Raw genomic sequence first — 19,978 nt, 5'->3', positions numbered from 1 at the left:
ATGAAGACAGTTATTAAGACATCAAGTATTAAAAAGGAAACTGTTCTATTGTACACCCTAGTGCTTATAGAAAATTCCCCGCAGTAGAAACATCAATGATGCTGCCTCTTAATTAGTCTTTAATACGGATGCTTTAGCATCCTAATCATGCCACACAGCTTTGGGCAAATACCTTGAAAGAAAACCTTTTGAAAAGCAACTCGGATGTTCTTGGTTATGCTGGTGGGAATCCAGAGCACCCTCAGCGAGCGCACTCGGGATTTATGTGCTGCTGCAACAGAGCCGAGCGTGCACAACTGTATTTAAGCAACACGTTGTGCCGAGATGATTACTGCTGTGGAGAGTGAGAAACATGAGAAGCTCACGTCGCCTGCTGCTCGGCACATTTGTTTCATTGCGATCTGGCTCCTTGCCGGAGATCTCATCAGCTACCAGTCATTTTAATCCATGGGACTATGAAGGAAGGGAAGTAAATATGACAGCACTTTGTTTCTTACCTCAGATAAAGTCCAGGCTTCCCAACTTAATTACTGAACAAGAGAATTTTCTGAGCTCCGAGCCCACAAATTGTACATTTGTTCAATTGAGGCTTTGGTGAATTGACAGAAGAACAGAGCATTGGCCAAGTGCTCCTGACCTGCTGAGCCACACAGCCACCACTCCAAAACTGGGGCAGTCCTGCCCCAAGACAAATATAAAAAACCTCAGATGACATGCTGATAGATCACACACCCTGCAATAAAAATGCTTATGATCTGAGCATCAGCATTGTCCAAATTATATACACAAGCTCTCGTGCATGTCTGCTCCTCACTGGAATGGATTCGGCCTTGTCGGTTGGTTTTTGTTTTTAATAGTCACTTTCAAGTTGATTTAACAAAGGACATTGTTTTTTTTGTGTCAGTTAAATGTGAAGAGCTGGAATGGAAATGGTTAGTTAGGCAGCATAACCCCGATATTTATCGGGAGTTCTCCGGATGCACCACATGTATGGCTACATGCAGATCTGTGCCACAGCACCCCATAAATCTTCAGCAACTCCCTTGAAGTCAAAGGAACTCCTCGCATAAAGGCTAAGCTCTGAAACGCTGGATGTGAACTTTCCTTCCAGCTTTTAGAAGTGAATGATACAGATCTCGCAAGAGAAATGCTCACTGTTAAATCCCCCAGCCACCACTCCTCATGCACAGAGGCAGGCAGGAGAAGTTAGAAAGACTCAGACTGGGAGGTAAGAGGGAGACTTCAGCCTGACAGCGACTTGCTTTGCTGTGATCCTTCCTATCATGCTCCAGTTTCCCCAGTTGCAATAGGCTAACGGTACTAGCCCCCTTCCCCTGCAACAAGTAGGCAGAGGACAGAAAGCATTTCCCCGCGTCACTGTTACAAACACGCACAGCAGCGCTGGGCCGTCACACATGGCCAGTCGCCATGAGCTGAAGAGGCTTTACATTCTACAACTTCATCTGGTCATAGCTAAAAGCCCCACAAGCCATTGCCATGTGTTGTGCTTCCTACTTGTTTTGGAGGCTAATCCCTTTTCTCGTGCTGAAAGCTGCCAGCTACCTCCTTTAGCCTGGATGTTCACAAGGGTTGCCTTTGCATCCAAGCCCAGTGCAGGACTGCAAAAATTCCTTCTCAGTTTCAGAAATGCATTTGCAACAAAATGCAGGCTTGGACTAAAGACTGACTTTTCAAGGACACGATGTGGCAGCTTCACTTGAAGATTCCAGATGTAATCATTCACCTATGTTTGCAATGAAGCTTGTTATCAAGCCTTAATAGGTGCTCCAAGAGTGCAAGAAACGCCTGTCAAGCCGAACTCCTCAGACACACCACGTATTAGTAACTTTTAGCTGAATCAACAGAAATACCAAACTGGCTCCCTGCCTCTGTCACCCAGACGTAAATAATTAAAGGCAGAGATTTCAGCAGAGGCAGCTCGGGACCTACCCAGAAGCTGCCTGTGCCATGTGCAGCCTCGTGCTCCCACCCAGGGCAACTGGGGTACCCGACCGGCCGGTCCCTGGGGTGGCCCTGACCGACCTTCAGCTCGCCTGGGGGGGTCACACAGCGCTGCTCAGCCCGGCTGTGGGCACCTTGGCCCCTACCACGCCTTCTGTCTGGTCCACGCAAAGTGCAGAGATGCTCTTGGTTTGCTGCTTGGTGCAAACAGCAAGTCTTTATTGTTTGTTTTTCCCCCCTTCAAGCAATTACACATCGCTTAGGTTTGTTTTAGAGCAGGCACTGGGACAGGTTTTTTAACTTTGTCTTCTCCTCATCTAACTGGAATGGCACCAAGACTCTGAGTAGCTTTTTGACAGGTGGGGGCAATTGCTTATTGGTGCATGTAATTAAAAACTCATTAAAGCAGAGCTCATTTTCCTCATTATTTTAAGCACTTAGTCTTTGCTGTTTAAGAGGACAAGACTGAGCAGACTGGGACAGATATGTCCCTCTGGTCCTTCCCCTCAGACATTGACTTGGCCATTTTAATTTCATAGCAAAGTCTCAGATACTGACCAGGAGCTGCAGCTGCAGAACCTCGTCCTTCACTCTGCTGAACACGAGTCGGTCCCTGAACCATGAGCTGGGTGATGTGCTGGAACCAGAGCTATGGCACAGCCACCAAGGACAAGTGCTTTCAAGCAGCTGAACATCAATTTGAGGAAGGCTTGAGGAAATTCTGTGCAGTGCCTCAAATCCCACCCCTGCTTTGCCCAAGCTCCGTGATACAAACAGCCCTTGACCAGAGGACAAACCCAACAGGCTTTATTATTATTTTTCCCTTTTTCAAACAAAAAGGCTGCAGAGAAGCAGCAGGGCTCTGCTCAGGCTGATTTGGAGAGCTGCAAGATGCAGCTTCACTTCAGATGGCCTCCCCGAGGAGGGCTGGTTCACCTCCAGTTCCGAGCAGAGCAACTGCACCTGCCGCACCATCACGGACACAACTCTGAAGTCAAAAGCCACGTGTGCAAGGATCAGCCCTTCACATGCACACTTGTATGCACGCAGTCCTATATCTGTTGGCAGCGCGGAGGGGGTGCCTGGGCACAACCACAATTACACGTGCAAACATACCCAGCTGCTCCGTGATCTGCCTGCAGGGGTCAAGGTCTGCAAGGGTTTTGGGTGCTTGGCTGGCCTTGCGCTAACACAACCCCACAGCATGCTCCGCTCGTAGGCTATTGAACGAATTCTTTAGGACCTGCTTACATTTTTCCCTTCTAAACACTTTTGCCCCTTTGCTTTAAGAACAAAAATAAATGGCAACATACTGTGTGTTAACAGAAGGCTCTGGCTTTTAAAACAAGAAGAGGGTTTTGTAATGCTTGCCACTGCAAAAAGATGAGCTGCACATCCTAGATATTAAATCTAGCAATCAACCCAGTATAACTGTGATAGAGATGTTATGGCATTCAAGTTTACTAATGCAATAAATAAAAGTGATGTGTATTTAATAACCACATGACTGATTCTTCATTTGCTTGGGTTTTTGCACACCAGTAATCAACACTAATTTCTATTGGCTTAAATAAGAGAACAGGGTCCCACAGAGTTACACTGCTGTAAGATACTCATGTAAATGAGAACAAGTATTAAGCTCTGCAAGAATCTAAATCTCTACCCACTCCACCCTGTGAGCCTCTCTGGAGCAACAGGGGATTAGCTACATTCATTTTAAATGAACGTCATTTATCTCAAGTATTTAACCAGGAAATCCCACAGAGATGAGCCTCATTTTCTGGCAGATGCTTTGCAGTATCTTGTAATATTTTTTTTGTTTATTTGCTTTAACCATGACCTGGTCTTTGCCTTAACCTATCTCACTGGGGTCTTGGAAGAAAAAAAAAAAAAAAAAAACAAAACAAAACATGCCCCAAGCGCATGCCAAACCAATTCTTTAGCGTTTCATCCTCAAAGAAATGTTAAGAAGTTACTTCTGATCAAAACAAACAAAAAAACAAAAAAACAGTCTTTTGGAGAAAATACCCATGTCACAAATGCAGTGTAAACACCACAAATACCACAGCTGGACACAAGGACAATTACACACCAGCAAGAGTTTTTGTTCAATACATAGTGGAGACCATGAACAGGAACTACAACAGCAACGAGCGCTAGGTTTGAACACTCCTCAACCCTGCCGGGATTCTTCTGGGTCAGAATTGAACTCCCAGCTTTATACATTATCAGACCAAGCACCACTCTGACCACCGTGGGATTATGCCATAGCCTGCGTACGCTTTGCCTACACAACTGCAAATTCCCCAGGCGTTGGGGCTACACTTGAATTAGCAATGCAGTCTCTTTTGTGCTGCTGCCCTTTGCCTACACCTACTCACCTTTTATTCCAGAGCAGAGGGACACAGACCCCAGCTTTTGCTTCACCCTGCAGTGCATGGGCAGAAGCATTGAAATAACCTCAACTCATGGAATCACAGGATCATTCAGGTTGGAGAACACCTCTAAGATCATCTAGTTGAACCTTTAACCAAGAACTAAGTCCATCACTAAACCATGCTACTAAATTCCAAACCCACACGTTTCTCAAAGATCTCCAAGGACAGTGACTCAACTGCTTTGCTGGGCAGCCTATTCCAATGCCACGCAACCCTTTCAGTAAAGAAATTTCTCCTAATTCCAGCTTGTTCATCATCAGGGCAGCTCAAAGGTTTGCACAACACCCCTGAAATCCCCACAGTGGCTGTGTGCCCCACTGACCCTGCCATGCAAGAGTGCTGATTGTGTGCGTAGGGCACTGGACAAGGGCTTCACAAACCAGCATTAAAAAAGAAGCTATCTCCAGAATGTACAACTGAGAGCAAAGCAGGGTAGCCTATAAATTCTGTTACACAGGGGTGCCACAGCAGGTGACAGACACTGCAGCAACATGACCATCACCAGCAGCAACGGGGACACCACCTCCGGTGATCAGAGGACACTTCTGAGGTCAGCAAAGTGAGGAAGCCACCCTGAACACCCCTGTCCCTGTCAGCCTCTCCAGCTGGGGCTTGGGCTGGAGCCTCCTTCCCTGCAGCTACTCGACTAGATGTTCACGAGCCCCCTGGAGCTGGCTGCTTGACCCTTCTGGCTCAGAAAAAGGGAAAAATTGGTTCCGCTCCCAAGGTGAGAAGCCAAGTGACCCACTTGCATTGCTAAGTCACAGATGCACAGCAGCCAGAGAATGCTGTTGTGCCTCCACACAGAGCCACACCTTCCACACTTTAGGAACACGGCTGTTCAGCAGGAACTGGCAGGTGAAACCATGCGAAACAAATAAGGCCACTGGCTGGGCTAATCCTGCATTTAGTATGAGCTACTTTTCCTCTTCGGATCACTACATGCCCACCTTTTGGAGCAATGTTCCAATGAGGCACGAAAAAGGCAAATTGTTTAAGAACACCTGGCTCTCACAAAAACATCCCACATGAAAATCTGGGAGCACACCTTTTGCCTTTTTAGGTCTGTTTAAACACAACCTAGTGACAAGCAAATCCCTTGTTCCTCTGAAGATCACCTGGTCCAACCACCCTGCCAAGCAGAGTCACCTAGAGCACCTTGCGCAGGATGGCATCCAGGTGGGTTTTGAGTATCTCCAGAGAAGGAGACTGCACAACCTCTCTGGGCAGCCCGTCCCAGTGCTCTGTCACCCTCCCAGTAAAGATGTGCCCCCTCATATTGAGCCAGAACCTCCTGTGCTTCAGTTTGTGCCCATTGCCTCTCACCCTGTCCCTGGGCACAACTGAAAAGAGACCGGCTCCATCCTCTTGAGACCCTCCCCTCAGATATTTATACACATTGATGAAGTCTCTCCTCAGTCTCCTCTTTTCCAGGCTAAACAGGCCCAGTTCTCTCAGGCTGTCCTCATACGACAGGTGCTCCAGTCCTCTGATCATCTCTGTAACCCTCCTTTGGACTCGCTCCAGTAGTTCTGTTCCATTTAGATCAAAGCGTCCTGCTCGCTAATCTAATTAAGTAGAATTAAACAGCATGCACTTTTTTAAAAAAACAAAACCCAACAAGACTGCTAACTTACATCAGTGCACAAAAACTCCCAAATCCACCCAACAACAACTCATGGCCAGCAGGCACCACGAGCACCCACCTTCCTTCCTAGTCCTGTGACCCCCCAAGTCCCCCTGCAGCCTGATGTGGGGCTGGTTCCTGAGTGAGGCCAAAGCCTCAGCTACCCCACCGTGCTGCGTGGCTTTTGTGAAGTGCCATGCAGCCCCTCTCTACCTCAGTTAATACTTCTGCAAACAGGGTGAAGTGCTCACTATCCATCCTTTTCTTGGAGTAAAGTCATCGCTGCTTGAGAACTGAGAAGCACCCTGAAGTGCCCAGTTCAAAGACGTTTTTGATGGAAGCAGCTTGGGCAGGAGCCTCGCCCAGCTGGGTAAGCACCATGAGTCAATCCCTGACCACCTCAGAGGGCTTCTAATCTACTTCCCCAACAGTCCAGGCCATGATTTTGCTAGGGAGGAGTTGCTGGGAGCGCTGAGAGCCACAGCTGTGAGGCTGAATCCCTCCCCAGGCAAAGGGAACTGCAGCCTTGGAGGAGACAGATGTTTGCCCTGGAGAGCACTCAGGGGAATCTGCGCTTAGAAACATTGATTAACTTACACCTGTTTCATTTTTACTAATTAAAGTCTCTACATGACAGAGCAGTCTAAGTAGCACGTACAGCCTCACCCTCCACACTTGGCATGTACTCATCTGTCTTCCTCCCTGCTGCAAGGAAGGATCTTGTACCATCAGGCTGCAGGGAGACAGGGAGGAGATGCAAGGTGGAAGGGTCCCACAGGAGCAACTCTTCTGCCAGGCTTGACTTTACTTATAAAACAGCCTGACATGCATTGTAAAACTGAAGGTTCCCCCCCCACCCCAAACCATACTCAACATCTTAGTTTGTACCGAGCTATCAACTTCAGCAGCGCATTCGAAGACAAAAAGAACTCCCAATACTGATAATATCTTAGAATAACTGAAAGTCTTGGGCTGGAAGGGACCTTAAAGGTCATCCAATTCCAACCCTCCTGTCATAGGCAAGGATGCTACCCACCAGATCAGGTTGCCCAAAGCCCCATCCAGCCTGGCCTTTAGCACTTCCAGGGCTGGGGCATCCATAACTTCTCTGGGCAGCTTGTGCCAGTGCCTTACCACCCTCTGAGTGAAGAATTTCTTCCTAATGACTAATCAAATCTATCCTCTTTTAGCTTAAGACCACCCCCCTTGTCCTATCATTATCCATGCAAGGATTTCTTCTCCATTCTTTTTGTAAGACCCCTTCTAGTTTTGTTTCACAAGGAAATTGCAGCAAACTTTTTTCTTCAAAGCAGCAGTAAATAAAGGTTTTACAAAGGAAAAAAGGAAAAAGAAAGGAAAGTGCAGAAGTAATAGAACTGCAAATATGCAGACCTGAGGTAGATGTGCTGATCTGCAGGGGGAGCTGCTGGAAGAAAATGCTGATAATGACTCCTTACAGAACACATTGTGATTTTTATTATTTTTATTTATTTTTTTTACATTCTCTGTATACTAAATTGATTAATCCAAAGATAAAGCACCTCCTGCCCTACTGTATCTCACATGCTCCTGTTAGTTGCTCTTCCAGTCCCGAGGACAGTATTTCCTCCTGTTTTGCACGGCCTGATGAATACTACATCAGTAAGTCACACATTATCGCCTTTCCCCCGGCAGAATTTGAGACCACAGTGGGAAGAATAATGCCACAAACTACCAGCTTGTCCTAGAACATTCTGCTTAAAATGTTGGCTGACATAAAAGAAACAAGTTTAAAACTATTTATCTGCCCCTGCTTTCATGAGAAATACAAAAAAGCCCAGAGGGTTATGATTCTGTTGGGCAGAAATTGATGTCAGCTGCCACAAAGCTGCTCTCGCTTAACACTGAAGACTACGCTGAATACACGTATGAGGCATTTGAAACCTGTCTGCCTGATGTTAAAAGCAAGAGATATGTTCCTTATACATCAGTGAAACCTTTGGAAGGAGGAAACTTTAACACTGTTTACGTGGGAAACAGGGAGGAAAAAGGTAAAATACTGATGTGCAACTCACCTTGACCTCAATGAAGTCTGGTTTACCCAGGGATACCAGGTCAGCATAGGCTCTGAGTTCATCCACATTCCAAGCTTTCACCAGTGTCAGCCTATAGACTGTACGCTGTTGCTGTAAAAAAAAAAAATAAAAAAATTAGCAATCAACACTGACACATGGACAATGTTCCAGCCTTCCACACAGCTTCAAATAGTAAAAAAAAACACATTAGTTTATTGCAAGAAACTACAGGGTAAGACAAAGTAGACCCAAACCAGGAGCCACCTTACTTGTTCTTTAAAGGAAGCTCCACATCTTTGAGCTGAGCCACCTTTTGCTCTACAAAGCCCCATCTCTTCTCTATAAAACCCAGGCACTTCATTTTCACAGGAGCTTTTACTTATTTGGAAAATAACCAGGAAGTTTCTCACTCTAATTTGCTTCCCCAGGCTTAAAATCTCACCATTTGTTGCTCTATAGCTATTTTATTTCCTCCAGCTGGATCACCTGGCCCTGGTCACTTTTGGACAGACTGAACAAGGACAGAGCATTGCCTGCCCCTGTCCGATAACTCTTCCACCACATTAGGTACAACATTGCAGAGAAAAGGCTCTCGGGTGATCAGTTATACAGAACATTTTATTGGAAGCACAAAGTGACAGTTAAAAATCACAGCCAGGAAACAGTGCAAATACCTCACTTACAAGCTACTGTTAGAAGTGTGGCACAAACCGCTATGGACAACCACAGTACCTGCAGCACTCATGGATACAAGAGCAGCACCCACCCCTCACTGCCCTCCGCATCCCCGACAGGCCTTGTCCCTCCATTCCCATGCCGCAGATGAGCCAGCTGAGTGCTGCAGGCAGCTCACGCTGCAGCAGGATGCCCAGGCTGGATTTATCCCCGTGCACTGCTCCAGGCAGCACTCTGAGAACTTCTCTCCTTGGAGTTACTCAGATGCTTCCTCCAAGGGCTGCTCTCTGCAGCAGTTACTGGCGACAAAAGGACTTTGGCTTCCTTAATCACTTGGCCATGGGATGGATCCAGTCTCCCTGCCTACATCTGCCCTTTTCTCCCCTCTCCTTCCCTTCATCCTCCACTAACTTCTAGAGGTAGGTGAAATACAGCGTTCTGGACAAACTTCTGGTTAGATGTTCTGGATTAACTCACTGCACTCACTCAGCACATCGGCTGCACGATGTGACAAAGGCCACTGCGCACCAAGGCCAGGACTTCACAGCACAGCAAGGGCTGGAGTCAGGTTCTCCTGCTCCAGAAAGTCCAGACTTTCATCACTTGAATTAAGAGATTTCCCCTTACCTATTAACATGTCTGTGGCATAAGGTTACCCCAATTTCAATGCCACTTGTGGTACGCTATTCAGTTTATTCCATTTTTTCCCTAACACAGAACAATGAGGTAATAAGGATATCTGCTGCTGAACTGAACTTTTCATCACCAAACCTCAGACCGTTATGCACTGCAATGCCCTTGCAGCATCCTACTGGGTAGGGCAAAACCAGGACTGGGGCCAGGACACTGAGTTCAAAGCTCTGTTTTAGGAGTTCACCCTATCACCCTTCCCCAGATAAAATGGAAGTTTCCCACTATCTATCCCAGCCACATTTTACTTCTGTAGGTCCTACAAGCAATATAAGTGAACTTTGCCCTCTATGTAAGAATCAAATCATCACTGTCCTAAAACAACATACAAGTGTTTACCATGGAGGAAAAAATTAAACCAATATTCTACACCAGTTTACTATGGAAGTGTTCCAGATTATTAACAAGTAACTAGAGCACAAACAAAAAAAAGGAGCATCTCCTTCCTCCAGCTAACAGCAGAGAAGAACAAGGGGCGAGTCTTTGGGGTGCTGGAGTATGTGCAGGGAACTAAAAGCCAATGCACACAAAAGCATATCCAACGCACTCGGTGCCTGTTGCCTGTCATCTCAAGAGCCTAAGCACCAGGTAAACCTGCTACACTCTCCAGTGGTAAGTGTAAGAGAAGACTTAATTCCTACAAGGATTCAACAGTGTTTGAGAAAATAATTCCATAGTGTAGCATCTTTATTACAGAAGTTTGTGGAAGAGTAACTTCAATTAAAGAACAATTGAGAGAATGATTACTGAAGGTCAATTATTCTGTGAATTGAAATACTTTACACATAGCTTATAAACTGTTTTACGCATAGCATATAAATACATATTTAGAAATGAGAGACTGCAAAATAAATGCATCATTTAGCAGGGAAATAAGAAACCAGAGGGAAGACATCTAACAGGAGGAAAAATGCTGATACGTGCGTGCCTGTCAATCGTCTGAAGTGATTAGATACCCAATTAATCAGGAAATGCCTCCCCAAAGGTCAGCCCAGTGGTAAACAAATGCAGGCAGCTTTAAGGCAACAGTAAATAAAGTCATGTTTTTAATACCAGCCCTCAAAGCCTGCTGATACAGACCCATCCTACAGGGCCAGTCCTCAAAGATCAACAGATCAGGTCCCTGGTGCAATCAGCAGAGTCGGGGGTCCAACACAAAGTGAAGCCTTTAGTGTTTTTTGTTTTTGTTTTTCTTTTCCCCAATAGGATATTTTTGTGCTAAAATTAAGAGCAGATTTCTGGAAGTCTCTGTTATGCACAGAAAGCGTAAGCTGGCAATGAGCACGCGGCAACTGAGACAAATCCATCCTGTTTAAACCAGGAAGGGTAGCACCGCCACTGCTGGCTGAATAATCCGCATCATTGGAGGCTATAAAACAGAAAAAAAAACTTAACAGGGAGAAATAAAATACAGGAAATCCATATGTGGGAGGTGGGATGAAAGTCTTACGAAATCCACTTGATCTTTGCACAGCAGACACTATTTAGGGAATTTGAAGACATCACACTTGTAACAGAATACTGGACTGGGCAGAAACTGGTTTCAAGTGCCGGATTGGAAAATATCTGCGCATGCATGGAGAGCTCCAGTAGACTAATGAGAGACATTGATAGATAAAGTGTGAAGCAGAACAACTGCTTCATATCACCTCTGCCAAGCAAGGAGGGCACAACCTGCTGGCAGATGAAGCACTGGCAGTTCAGGAGGATATCAATACCCTAGAAGACACGTGACAAACCTAAGTCATTTCTGCACTGCCACGCTGCTTGGAGCAAGCTTAGAAAATACCGAAGTGTTCTCCCCAAATTCCATTTCTTTAAGAGATCTTCAAAAGGAGAGAAGACATTTCCTGCTGCAAAGGCTGCAGAGGACCACTCACAGCAAGAGGTGAGCAGTGATCCTAGCTGGCAGCAAAAACTGAGGTGACTGCAGGAAGGTGGCTCTGGGAATGCCGTGCTGCCATTTCAGGGGACCACTGTGATTTTTGGCACGGGGGGAAAACTGGTTCCCCTTCCATACCTGGGGGCAGAGGAACGTGCCAGAAGTACCCACGTCCCCTAGGAGACCACGCTGGAGGGGGCTGCCCGCAGCTCAGGAGCGGGCTGAGCATGTTCACTGCCAAAATACAGCAGAAGCAATGCATTTAAAAAAAAAAAAACAACCTCAAGTCTTTCCTGGTGAAATGTGTGTGAAATCAGATTGCAAAGATTAACAAACATGGTCATTGAAAAGGAAACTGACACAGGCTTGGTTCTGATCAGCCAAACCTCCACCCCGCACTTATGGCCATCGCCAGGACCTGCCAGCACCAAAGGTTTCTTGGCAGCTCTTACACACAGCTCCAAAACGGGGAACACAGGACAGGGCTCCCATGGGGCTGACCCTACCGAGCCCTGCATCCTGCTGGGGTCACAGGCACAGCCTGCAGCACTGCTCAGCTCTTTATGCACCCTTCAGAGTGCGTTTCCCAACCAACGGTGCAGCGGCTGGGGCAGGCGGGGGGCACAGGGGCTGCAGGACGAGCTGCTCTGCCTCGTGGCACCGCTGTGGGGAGGCTGCCAAGGGAGAGCTGCCCAAGGCGCGTGGCCAGCAACTGGCTGCTTGTGGCAAGGAGCAGGGGAACAGGCGTGCCGGCAGCCGTGACCAAAACCCAACCGTACTAGCACGAATTTTGCGGTAATACAAACATTCAAAAAAAATCCTGGGCTGAGAGAGGACATGCGCGTGCAGCGAGCTGCCAGCCTCCCTCCCCGTCCTCCTGTGTCTGAGGCCCAGTCACTTGCTGTCTTGCAAGCCAGGACGAGAGGGGACAGCTCTCTGCCCAGCACCTCGGCGCTGCAAAGGCTGCTGTTAAAGTCAGACCATCTTATTTTCTCTATCTCATCTCAAGAATGGGTTTTAGGGGCTAACCCCTAATCCCCGTGCTTTGCTCTCAACTCTAGCAGTTTGTTCCCTCTCCGACTTCAAAACTGGGCTGAGGCATGCAAACACTTTTCCCACAAATTTTTTTTTTTTTTTTTTTTTTTTTTTTTTTACACTCATTCTACAGAGGGAGTAAACCTAAATGACACAAAAAGTGGTTTGAAGCTCCTGCTGAACACACCATGGGGGTGTCAGATACAGCAAAAGCGGTTTGGTGGAGAGGATGAAATGCTATCGATTTACTTTCACCACAGCATTTTCTAATGTACATCAAGTAAAATACTTCAGCATGCTATTTTCTTGGGGCAATGAAGGCCACCATGAAGAGCTGTTTCTCCCATTTGAACCTCAGTTTTAATACTCACAAAGAGATGCCCTCCATCATTTGAGGAGTCTAACTGTAAAGTTCAAGTACTTCATAAAACCAAAACTGCTGCAGTAAGAGGGCTCATTCCCCGAGAGGCAGCACTAACCAACAGTTAATAATTGCAGTCCCTGTCTGCTATCCCTCACTTCTACAGCTGATGCATCACAAACTGTTAATTAATCATTACTGGTAGCGAGGGAAGCCGGTAAAGAGAACTAAACTGCTGGAGGTACACCAGAAAAAGTTGGATAAATCAGACGTTAGCGCTGTGGCTGAAGAAACCTCTTTCCAGTGGAGAACATCTCTCACGTGCCATCTGAGCAGGGAAGAGCCTCTTTAAAGACGTGGTACAAATGCCAGATCAGAATGGCTGTGGGGCTAATGGTGCAAAGTGTTAGGTACAATCCTTACAGACTGCTGGCAGTACAAATACACAACCCTGTTTTATTAATGTATTATTTGTATTTGCTTGTACAATAGGGCCCCAGGAGGTTCTCTTAAGCGCTGAAAAACAAGAAATAAGAGCTTAAGCCCTGAGAATTTAATGATCTAAAACATCAGGATATAAAAACAGACTGCAATGCTTTACGCCCCACGTTTCCAGGAAAAGCAACCATTATTTCACTTCAGACAGCCATCAGAATAACATTAGTGTAAAAGAAAAAGTTAATATTGTAACAATCCTTTCAAATGGGTGAAAGTTGAGGGCATGGAGCCAAGTACATGTTGATGTCTAAGGGCTCTTGATGCAAAGCAGCAGGCGGGGGGCTGCGGCTGCCCCTCCATGGTCTGGGGGTGCTCCAAGCTGCTGCCCGAGGACAGAGCTGCTGGGGCAGCCTCACAAGCCCACGGGGTGGCAGAGAAGAGGAAACATGGAAGAGAAAACACAGTAACAACATGTCCTTGTAAATAAATACCTGGTGGGGGAGTAAAGCAGGTGAAGAAAGCAGGTAAAGCACTAGCTGAAACAAAGGAAATTGCACTAAAAAACGAATTTCTGTGGGGAGGGTGATTAAACACGGAATTGGTTGCCCAGAGAGGCTGAGTCCCCGTGCTCACCCAACCAGGATTAGTGAACTGATTCAGGGCTGGGGAAGCCAGAATATCTTGCATAAAGTAATATAACAGAAATCATGGAGTGCACCAAGGGGTTATGTGCTACAGTGCCCGCAGGCCTGTGGCAGGAGCCAGGCTGGGAGCAGGATGGAGCCTGGCCCCGACACAATGCGATGCTCTGAGCACCCGGTGAGTCCGCTGACCCAGCTGGGCAAACTGAGGGCATTCCTCGGCTGTTTGCAGCCTTTTCCTGATGGAGATCACAGCTGAAGAACATGCTCTACAAAGAGACGATCTCAGAAATGGAATAACTGAATAACTGACTATTAAAGGATTATTATTTTTTCAGCTATGAACACTCCAGAGCCTAATGAAGTCGCCTGGCCAGCATTGCTTGGCTGCACTCCAGTCCCTGAGGAGCAGCCAGGGAAGGGTCTCCTCGTGGGGCGGGAGCAGAGCGGGATGCTGGGCTGCGACTCCCCTGCTGTGCACCATCCACTCTCACTTTGTCCCTACAAGGACCCCAGCAGGACCCCTGTAAGGTCACAGGGCATTTAGTGCGTGCCCAGGAGCTAAGGCTGGAGGGGTCTGGCCTGCAGCCCCCCGGGAGGTGAAGTAACACCATCACTGAGCTCCTCCAGACCTGGTGTGCACGCTGTGCCCTGGGGTCCCTGCAGGAACACCCTTTTCTGCCTGGCAGCCTCCTCCCTGCCCTGCTCAGGGGTCAGTAATGCTTTTACTTATGCCCTTGATAAATCAGTTGGCTCAGGAGATGCTACCCGGAGAAAGGTGACAGGAGCTGCTGTTGAGAAAGCACCACAGCAGCAACCAGTGCCGGTCACAACATCCTCTGGAAGCACAAAGCAGATCTCTGAGAGGTGCCAAAACAGCAGCGGGAGGGCTTGTGCTGCTACTTAAGGACAATTAGCATCAGGCACTGCAAATCCGCATGCTGGGAGATCTTCCTGAAGGTCCCTGGGAACAAAGGCAAAAGGACAGCAACGTCGTCCTGAGACCCTGCCCAGTTCCAATGAACCTCATCCAGAGCCTCGTGTATAAAAGGTGTAATGGAAGCCTTCTGCCTGCCCAGGACACGGGGCATATGGGTGGAAACTCAGCAGCTTTATACAAATACCCCTCACTTTCTCAAACCTTCACTCAGGTTATCATAGCAGACTTTAAAATACAGCACAGTCATTTATTTAGGACTGTATGTAGCAGATGGTCCAAAGGCACCTCAGTGTGGATTACTGACCAAGAAATATCTTTAAAAAAACAGAACAAAACAAAAGAAACTACTGAGAATCATATTCAGCACACACACACACTGGCCACCCCCCTTTCCAAGTCTTTCAAACCTTATTCTTTGGAGGACACACCATGACAGTGTCAACAGCATGCTCAAGAAACCCAGATACTGCTCCTTCTCTCTCTCATTGCATTCTAAAACTACGTCCCAACTGTCATGCTTTTGTAACAGGGTCCAAAATGTAAATAACGAGGGTCAGCTTGGCAACACCTCAGACAAAGGAGTGAGGAACCAACCTGGTGAAAAGCAGCATTTTCCCCCTGGGCAGCTCTTGCTAAACTCTCTCCAAGCTACCCCCAAAGCACTGTGCTCCTTGAATGCCAAAGCAGGGCACAAGGAACAAACAAACCAAACGGAGTCAAGGGAAAAATACGTGCTATAACAAACTACTTCATTATCTGGATCTAAGATGCTGGTCTCTCTCTGAGATGACAGAAACCAGTTTTCTGTCTCAAAGGAGTGTCTCATGCCCTGGTGCTGCAACAGCAGCACCCTGCAGGCAGAGCTGAAAGCCGCGATGGGGCCAGCAGAGGGATGCAGCTCCTTTTCTCTGTCCTATACCCAGGGCAGCCAACACCCAGCTGAAGCCACCAACAGCCCCGAGGCAGTTACGTTTTCCTTTGAAACCATCCTAGAAGTTTCCTAGTCTTAAAATTTTGCCTCTGGCCAAATTTCAAAGCCAAACGATCCAACAAACCCCAGGCTCCCAGGCAGGCCCACGAGGTGACACCACTCTCCCGGTCTCCGCTGTCCCAGAATACGCTAATAAAGGTTTCACGTCAGCTTGACAAAGTGCTCCCTTCTTGCTTCAATAACCAAGGGAGATTTGAGCTTTTTTTTTTTTTTTTTTTTAATAATTTCTTTTTAATTCCCTCCTCCTCGACATTCATCTTTTTGCAGATCAAATAAAATTATTCTTCATAAAACATCCCAGGTCTAATCTCAGGAGGAAGAGGGAGGGGTGAGCACGTCACGCATGCTGCAAGCAGCAGCTTGCTGGATTGATGGGTTTGTATGAGTTCAGCATCTCCTTTTTCTGGCTGAGGCAGGGAGACAGAAGAAGCACAATTTGACCTCGAGGGACTGCAGGAGGCCGGGGCAAACATAATGAGGGCAAAGATTGGACAAACCTCCTCCTCCAAACCACGCTCTGGGATCCTACAAGACCCCTACCTTGGATTGTGTCACTTGGACTCATTCTTTTGATGATACAGCATAATGCTGTCCCACTGTTTGGAAATAAACTCAAACCCCGCATTTCAGTTTTGGCTCCCTAGCTTAAAGCCTAAACACTCGTACCTCCCTGTGATATAGATGAAACAAACTTATTGCTAGAAAATTACGTTTTGTTCTGACTCCTCAAAACAAATTCATGTTTTGCAGCTAACGACGCTCAAGTAACAGAACCAGTATTGTCAACAGAAACATTGCTTTGCTTAAATGCAAAAAGCAGTCTCCGGGGAGAAGAAATTATGGTGCAGGCTCTAAACAAATTGCTCTTTCCCTCTCTCAGCTTCACAGATCCTTTGCAGGTATTAGATGATGAATAGGAAGCCACTTCAAAAGCCAGTTTCTCAGTTCCATTAATATTTCTTATTCCCTTCAGTGAAAGACTCAACTTGCAAACTGACTTCATAACACATTTTCAGCACTTCCCAGCTGGCAAGGAGCAGCTCAGACCAGCACAGAGAACAGCCCAAAAGCTGAAGGCACGCACAACCTCACAGCCTGGAGCAGCGCCAGCACTCCTGCCCTGCCCTCTGCACGCAGCAGCCCCACGAAAACAGCCCCAGCCCCTCCAAGAACTCTATTCGAGGCCCTGTTCTGGGTTACACAACACCTCACTAGGCGAGCAAGTCCTGAATGAAGATATCAAAGCAATTTTCACACTTGGAAATTACTTGTCACAGGGATATGATCAGAAAAAAAAATATCCCTGCAGCCAAGCATCTATTCACCACATTCAGTAGCATGCATCTTTATGCATAAAACCCCATGAAGGATAAAAGATCCAAAATGTAGCAAAAGAAGTCTCAAATGCCAACACGCCCCAGATTTCACAGCTTTCCAAACCTTTCCCGTTCAGCCTGGAGCCAGCTTTTCTGCAAGCACTGCAGGTTCAGAGAGCCTACAGGATCACTTCTGCCTCTCCTGAGCCCGGCGCTGTGGAGCCGCAGGCTCCCCAGCCCCGCAGAGGAGCTGCGGCCCCCACCTCACTCCTGGAGAGCATCAGCAGGAACAGACTTGGTGCCCTTGAAAAAAAACGGCAGATTATTCTTTTGGCAACCAGGACCCTCCCCTTAAATAAAGGGCTCATCCATCACCAGGCACCCAGCCCTGAGCACTGGCACAACAGGCGTCCTCCTAAAAGTCACATTGCAAGCACCTGAGAGCCTTCTGCCAGGCAGATCCGCACAGCAGAGGAGGTTTTTTTCCCTTCAAAGATTAACTCAGCACAAAGCACAAAAGTTCTTGGCTTCCTTTCTTCAGGCTAATACCGTCATTAAAGTGAGAAAACTGAATAGGTTATGCTGCGTAGGTATCTACTAAAAACATACATTGTTCAAGCATTTGCTATTAATAAACTGGTTTAAAGCAAGTTGAGGCTTTGTCTTCACTGCTAAAAAAAGTGCATTTTAACCATGGGATAATTAACGCATTAGCTACTCTGCTGTAAAACCAGAGCAAAGCTCAGAACTTTAATTTTACTGCTCGAAAAGGGAGAGCGCTCAATGCCAGCATCTACCTGGGGATCAGCACCAAAGCGCCTGGTCTGCTTGCCTGAGATTTTACAACCCAACAGTTCAGAACAAAAACTCAGCAGTTCTCAAGTGCCACGTAGAAAAGACACAAGGTTTCTTACATTTCTAGAGTTTTGAAAATAAAAACTAAAAAAGCTACCATGAACAATAATTACAAGAATATGAAAGTTGTACTTCCGTTTTGCACTTTTTTTTTTTTTTTTTTTTAACTGTTTTTATAATCAAATCATTTAACATAACTTATCTCATTTTGTAAAAATCAGCTTTTATTGAATAGCTTTGAAATTCTTCCTGGAAATCAAAAGAAGGTCCTGAAGCGAGACAAGCACTAATTGCTAAGCCAGGCTGTTAAGCCAGAAACGCCCTCAGCCCGCACACAGTCCTGCTGATGCACTGAGCACAAGTATAAAATATCCAGACTGGAAATAAGGGAGAAAAATCAGATTTCATTCTTCTACCTTCCTAAATCAGCTCCTTAAGCCATGTTCCCCTTTCCATAATCATTATTCCTGTACTTGCCACCTATTGCTCATCATCTGCTTTATTGCTTCACACTTCAGTAATAATTTACCCATTTTAGTTAAATATCTCCAGAAACAAGCCAAAGTGGGGTAACATCTCCGTTCCGAAGCCTGAACATATTTTAAGTAGATCAGAACCATAACTGCTGCTTATCCGTTTTCCACAGACTTGCTTTTAATATACCTGCTCCTGTAAGTCACCAAGAACAATATTCTCCTGATTAATTACTGCTTTTTGTTATATCTAGAGGAACTTGAAGGAATTACCATGTAAAATTCATACCCAGAGAAAGAAAAAAATCCAATGCAATACAATTTAAAATAAAACAGCATCAGAACAGACTATATCAAATCATCAGCAAAAAAAACACTTCAAGCTTGCTGTTAAACAGACCACACAGCCTGCAATATTTCATTTCCTCGGGGAAAGAGTATGTTTAACACTGAACAGACAAAAAAAGCATTAGCAGAAGTCTGGGTAGGGCTCACACCAAGCTCTCCACAAAATCATTGTTGTAACCAAAGCCAGGCTGAAGCCTGAGCTGAAAACACACGCAGGCAGTACCGAAAGAGCCCATCACAGCCCTTCCCTGGGATGAAATGCTCAGCGATGCTCCAAGTTTGTGCCCAGGTCCCGCTGACTTTGAAAGGACTTCAGCCAGAAGCTTGACAGGGGATGCTGCTGGGAGAGCTCCCAAATATAGGTGAGATCGGGACCTTTCTGCACAGGCAGCTTCCAATTAACACGGCGGCAGCCCCGTGGGTCGCGGCAGCAGCTGCCGCCGCAGCGGGGGGGGACAGGAGCCAGGCCCAGCGCCGGCTGCTGCTCCTCGCACAGCACGAAGCACAGACAAGCAGCGGAGCCTGGCCAGCATCTGACTTGCTCAGCCCCTCACTTCCTGCCGCTCTGCAGGAAAGAGTGAGGAACCCAAGGAACCACTGACCTGCTCCGGGCTGACCTTAAAAGTGCTCTGTTCAACTCGAGCTGGCACCTCCGCGTTCACTTAGCGGATGGGGTAGATGCTTGGTCTGCTCACACATTGGGAAGAGAGGCACTTGGACCCAGTCTGTGATGGGGAAAGGCTGAAATGACCCCCAGGACACCCCACAGCCTCCTTTCATTTTATGTCCCCAAATGAGGGTGCAGGTCCTGGCTACAGCTCCACGCTGCCACTTCCCTCGGGCGCCTGGACCCAAGACTTGGCTGCCTGGCCCCAGGCAGGGCAGGGCAGGGCAGGCTGCTGCTGCTCCTTGTGCAGCAGCCCCGGAGGGCACCTCTTCAAAGGTCTCCCTTCAACGCACAGCTGTAACCCCGGCAGCGGAAGGGAGTCAAGAGGAGAACAACACTAAAAGCAACTACAGGCAAGGAGGAAAGTCTGCCTGGCACAGCAACCTGCAAAATATAACACACAGACGGGAACTTAAAGAAAAAACTTGAATGGCACTGATCTGCACAAAGAAAGTGAGGGGTAAGAGCAGTTTAAAAAGAGTCCAACTTTAGCCAAATGCTTTTGGACAAAGAAAAAAAACTGAACAATCACCAGTATCTCTTTGGATCCAACGGAAGAACCCAGTCTCCCCCATGTCAGCTGCC

The 19,978-nt window shown here is 46.9% G+C and overlaps 1 protein-coding gene across 5 annotated transcripts in view; it reads right to left on the bottom strand.

The window, feature by feature from the left end:
- The window catches only part of TYW1B (tRNA-yW synthesizing protein 1 homolog B), a 104,688-nt gene that overhangs the window by 17,532 nt on the left and 67,178 nt on the right, over positions 1-19,978 (bottom strand). For all 5 annotated transcript variants that reach the window (XM_084492915.1, XM_084492917.1, XM_084492918.1 and 2 more), the window contains one exon: positions 8,082-8,192. In XM_084492915.1, the coding sequence (XP_084349041.1) occupies positions 8,082-8,192 (111 nt within the window). The remainder of the gene's footprint in view (positions 1-8,081; positions 8,193-19,978) is intronic.

This window comes from Aythya ferina, assembly GCF_964211825.1.
Source record: "Aythya ferina genome assembly, chromosome: 19".
Lineage (NCBI taxonomy): Eukaryota > Metazoa > Chordata > Aves > Anseriformes > Anatidae > Aythya > Aythya ferina.
The sequence above is the reverse complement of the archived record's forward strand: the minus strand, read 5'-3'. Positions and strand labels throughout refer to the sequence as shown.